Raw genomic sequence first — 4,990 nt, 5'->3', positions numbered from 1 at the left:
TCTAGCACCAGAGGCAGTTCCCACGAGGGAACCTTGACAGCCTGCGGGGGGTTCCGCCGCTGGGCTCCTTTAAGAAATCGGGTCACCAGAGTGTGAGACCCCACGGTCTGGTTATCCACTCTGACATGCCCGGCTGAAATAGCAGCTACATAGACCTTCAAGGTAGAAGGAGAGAGTTTCTTCTCCAGCAAAGACTGCAAAAATCTCAGTATTATTGGCACAGAGGCACTCTGAGGTATCTCCTCATGAACTTTACACCACTCTGAGAATATTTTCCACCTGTTGGCATACAGTGCCCTGGTGGAGGGTGCTCTTGGGTCAGAAATGGTTTGAATTACCGCCTGGTCACATACCCTTAGGAGTGGGTCCGGCTCCTCAGGGGCCATACCCAAAGCTGTAGGCGATCTGGGTTCGGATGCCAGATGCGGCCCCCCAGCTGTGAGAGCAAGTCTTGCCTCTTGGGCAGGCACCATGGAACTCCGTCCAGAAGCCTGTGCATCCCCGGAAACCAGGGTCTCCCCGGCCAGTTTGGGGCGACCAACAGGAGTCTGTTGTTGCCGTGCTGTATTCTGTGTAGCGTTACTGCTATCAGTGGGAATGGTGGGAAGGCATAGAGGAGGCAATCTGGCCATGGGTGTGCCAGGGCATCCTGTCCCAACGGGCTTGCTGTCTCCGTCAGGGAGAACCAAAGAGGGCAGTGCGTTGAGGCTTCTGAGGCAAACAGGTCCACCTCTGCTGTGCCATATTTGCGCCATATCTCCTCTACCACCTCTGGGTGGAGCCTCCACTCGCCCGCGGGGGGTTTCTGGCGGGAGAGAAAGTCTGCCACCACATTCTGTGGCCCTGGCAGATACATGGCCCTGAGGCTGGAAAAACAAGGGAAAGCCCATACCAGAAGTCTCCGTGCCACCTGTAGCAACCAGGTTGATCTGGTGCCCCCTTGCCGGTTTACATGGTAGACAGCTGACTTGTTGTCGGACCGTACAACAACATGCCTGCCTCTCAAATGTGGTAGGAATTTGCAAAGTGCCAAATATATAGCACGGAGCTCGAGCACATTTATGTGCTCCGCCGCTTCCTGTGCTGTCCAGAGCCCCCTTATCGCTCTGTGCTGCCATACTGCCCCCCAGCCGGAGGGCGAAGCATCGGTCACCACCACCTCGCGACGTGAGGGAATCGAACCCAATGAGATGCCCCTGGCCAGATATGCCCCGGCTCTCCATGGCCGCAATGCAAGGAGGCATCGGCTGGACACCCTGACTCTCTTGGATCTGTGGGACTTTGGATCTAATTGGAGACAATTGATCCAAATTTGGAATGGCCGTAAGTACAGGAGGCCCAGTGGCACTACTGATGTTACTGACGTCAACATACCTAACAGCCTGAGAAACAGGCTGTACCTCAACCTCCTGTTCTTCCGGAACCGGAGGAGGAGCTGGAGTATGGCGTTTACTCGTCTTGGTGTTGGGAAGGCCAGCATATGGCGGGAGTCCAGAGTTAAACCAATGAACACTACCCTTTGGCTGGGTATGAGACAACTCTTGGCATGGTTGACGGTAAGGCCCAACCTCGTCACGTGATGCAGAAGGGACGCAGTGTCCCGCTCTGCCTGTTCCCTGGTCAGAGCACAAATTAGCCAATCGTCCAGGTATGGGAGGATAAGCATACCCCTGGCCTGCATCGGGGCGAGTGCCGCCCTCATGCACCTTGTGAAGACCCGTGGGGCAAGGGAAAGACCAAATGGGAGCACCTTGAATTGGAAGGCCTTGCCTTCGAATGCGAAGCGCAGGTACTGCCTGTGAGGTAGTGCTATTGGGACGTGAAAGTATGCGTCCTTCAAATCGATGGATGTGAACCAACTGTGCCGTGTCACGTTTTGGAGCACATCTGCTGTACTCAGCATGTGGAAGGGCAACACCTTCAGAAATGTGTTCAGCCCTCGTAAGTCCAGTATAGGGCGAAACCCACCCTCTCTCTTTGGAATCAGAAAATAAACTGAGTAAAACCCACCTTGCTGTGTCTCTTGCCCCAGCTCTTCGATGGCACCCTTCCCCAGGAGGGTGGATATTTCTTGTCTGAGTGCCTGGGACTTTGTGGGATCTCTGACCGTGGTCAGTCTGATCCCACTGAAAACTGGGGGCCGGCGTCGGAATTGGAGATTGTACCCTTGGGAAAGCGTAGCCACCACCCAAGGGTCTGAAGTGCTGCTTTCCCAGCAGCTGAGTTGCTGCTGGGAGAAGCGTCCGACTGCCGGCCCCGGGGCATCAGGATCTTCCCCTCTGGCCCTTTGGGTACCTGGGGGGGCGATACCCTGACCCCCGACCCCTTCTCGCTTGAGGCACCGGCCGTGCCGGAGCCTGCGAGGTCCTCGGGTACGTATCAGGACGAGCTGGAAGCCGAGGGCGACTGGTACCACCACCCTGTGGGGGCCGCTGTCGCAATAAAGGCGTAGGTTCCCGGAAGCTAGCAAACTGCTGCCGAGTCTGGTTCGCCTGGATTCCCCGCTCCAAGGCCTGCTGCGCTGCTGGGCCAAACAGCTCCCCCGGAACCACGGGGAGAGTGCGGAGGGCTCTCCGGCCCGGCTCCGAAAGCGGAGATTGGGCCAGCCATACCTGCCGGTGAGTCAGCGTAAGGGTCGACATTAGTCTGCCAAGCTCCCTTGTGATAAGACCGAACGCCTGCAGGGATGCATCACTGAGGCTCTGGACGGAAGCATCCACGCCAGCAGCTTGCAGGGACTGGGACAAGGATAGTATCAGGTGGGAAAGAGAGTTTCCAAGACGGCCCATGCGTGCCGCTGTTTCATAAGCCTTGACTAGAAAGTCGTCTGTGATGCGACACTGGGGCCTGGGACAGCGAGCATCAGGCCTCAAGACCTAATTGGGAGACACAATAAGGGCGGCAATAGATGGCTCCACTGCTGGCATCTTACCCAGTCCGTAAGTGTCAGCGTTCTGCATTGAAGCTAAGGCCCTGCCGTCAGTGGTGTGGTGGGAAAGCGATTTCGGGTCTGGCCAGCATTTGTGGAGCTCCTCAATGTATGGCTGGGAGGGTGGAACAGAGAAACCCGCCAGGGGCGGGGCCCACCTAAAAAATGCACTGGATGAGGTGCCCGCAGTCGGGGCTTCATCCAAGCCTAAGCGTGCCAGAGCCATACGGACCACTGGCTTAACTGTCACTGGAGCAGACTCTGAGCCTGCCCTGGACCCACTTCCTGACTGCTGGGAACAGGTGTCAGAAACGTGGGAGGAGGCTACTAGCTCTCCCTGTCCAGGCCGGTCCTCACAGAACTGGCTACAGGAAGCCCTCGTAGACAGGGCATCCTCATCCCATCCCAGTGGGGTAGGTGTCATAGCCTGCGGGCTGTCATTCTGGGTTGCGTTCACCCTGCCTGGCTGAAGGTTAAGGAGCAGCGCTTTAATCTCAGCAAACTCTGATGTTAGCGTGTCGACCTTAGTTGCCAAACAGTCCACTTTCCGTGCCTTTTTTGTACCCTTAGGTGGGGCGCGTCTCCGCCCACTCCGTGCATTTGAAGGTACACCCGATAGGGGCAACTGGAACTCGAGCTGCTCTTCTAGCTCAGCTAATCGAGCTATCTTCAGCTCCCGTGGCATAAAACTACAATTCATGCACTGACTGTCGGACAGCCCCTCCCTCAGGTGTACAACACCGAGGCATGTGGGGCATTCATCATGGCCATCAGTAGCTAGCAGTGGAGCCATGCAGGCACGGCAAACATGCTCACCTAACATGGTGCTGCTGATATTTATAATAATTCTTAGTATTAATTTTATACTCTTATATTTAATTAAATAATGTATTTATCTTACTTATATAATGTGTTTACTTAGTTATGCAAATCATTGGTTACACTGGAGTGAAAGCACTCTCTAGTAACAGAGAGAAAAAAAATTACATCAATTTGCTCAACAGCAAACTGTCTCAGTAACTAGACACTAGCTTTGAACTAGGACTGTTATTATACAAAAGACAGGGGAGATAATAACTTCCCCTTTAACAGCAGCCACAAAATAAGTTAACCCACAAGCGAAATCACTTACTGGGGAGCGGTCGCTCTATCTATCAACAAAGGAGATGTCTGCTTTAACGAGCGAAATCACTCGCTGCTGAGCAATACACACTGTAAAAGGAAATGAATTAGCCGACAACAGCCCAACGGGGCTCGTTGTCCGACGGAGGCTCGCCGATACTGTAGCGCAAACACTTAGCTCGGCGGCAATAAACAATAAAGGAGACCGAAAACAGACTCCTATCAACAAACGTAACTTAAACTCTAACGACGGGAGGATATACTCACCTTGTTATCCTAGCTCACCTGTCGTTAGCCTAGCTGAATTGAACCGGCGAAAACACCGGTGTTACAGCGTCTAAAGTGTTAGAGTGTAGCCGTGATTAACTAATCGCAGCCCTTGGAGGACGAAACTGTAGCTCCAACCATGCGGTTGCAGGGCTTCCAGCGAAAAGTCAACGGCTTATCTCTTTTAATCAACCTGCATTCGCGGATTACCTGCCGCGAGAAGATTTAAGGGACATCTCTGATGATGACGTGGGCTTATATAAACTACGTCATCCCAGGTCACATGTGACTTTGTTGATATTAAATACTCAACCTGCGCGTGCGCGAGATGGATAACATCCAGTGTTAAACACTGCCTCTGGCAGTCAGGAAGAACGAAATAGAACTACAACTTATTTGGGTTTAGACAATAAACCTACAACTTCTTTAGGTTTAGACAACAAAACTACAAATTATTTCGGTTTAGACAACAAAACTACAAATTCTTTCGGTTTAGACAACAAAACTACAACTTCTTTAGGTTTAGGCAATAAATTACAACTTTAGGTTTAGGCAACAAAACTACAACTTCTTTAGATTTAGGCAACAAAACTTCAACTTCTTTTGATTTAGGCATCAAAACTACAACTACTTAAGGTTTAGTCAACAAAACTACAACTTCTTTTGATTTAG

At 52.4% G+C, this 4,990-nt stretch overlaps 1 protein-coding gene across 1 annotated transcript; it reads right to left on the bottom strand.

The window, feature by feature from the left end:
* Positions 1–344: 344 nt before the first annotated feature.
* Positions 345–3,722, bottom strand: LOC119493208. The gene is made up of 3 exons (XM_037778359.1): positions 2,919–3,722; positions 2,677–2,876; positions 345–2,612 (listed from the first exon to the last, which is right to left on the bottom strand). The coding sequence occupies exons 1-3, from the start codon at positions 3,720–3,722 to the stop codon at positions 356–358; spliced, it is 3,261 nt and encodes a 1,086-aa protein (XP_037634287.1). The 3' UTR covers positions 345–355.
* Between the last annotated feature and the right edge of the window lie 1,268 nt (positions 3,723–4,990).

Source organism: Sebastes umbrosus, chromosome 8, assembly GCF_015220745.1.
Source record: "Sebastes umbrosus isolate fSebUmb1 chromosome 8, fSebUmb1.pri, whole genome shotgun sequence".
Taxonomy (NCBI): Eukaryota; Metazoa; Chordata; class Actinopteri; order Perciformes; family Sebastidae; genus Sebastes; species Sebastes umbrosus.
Note: the sequence above shows the minus strand (reverse complement) of the source record. Positions and strands in the feature narration are given on the sequence as shown.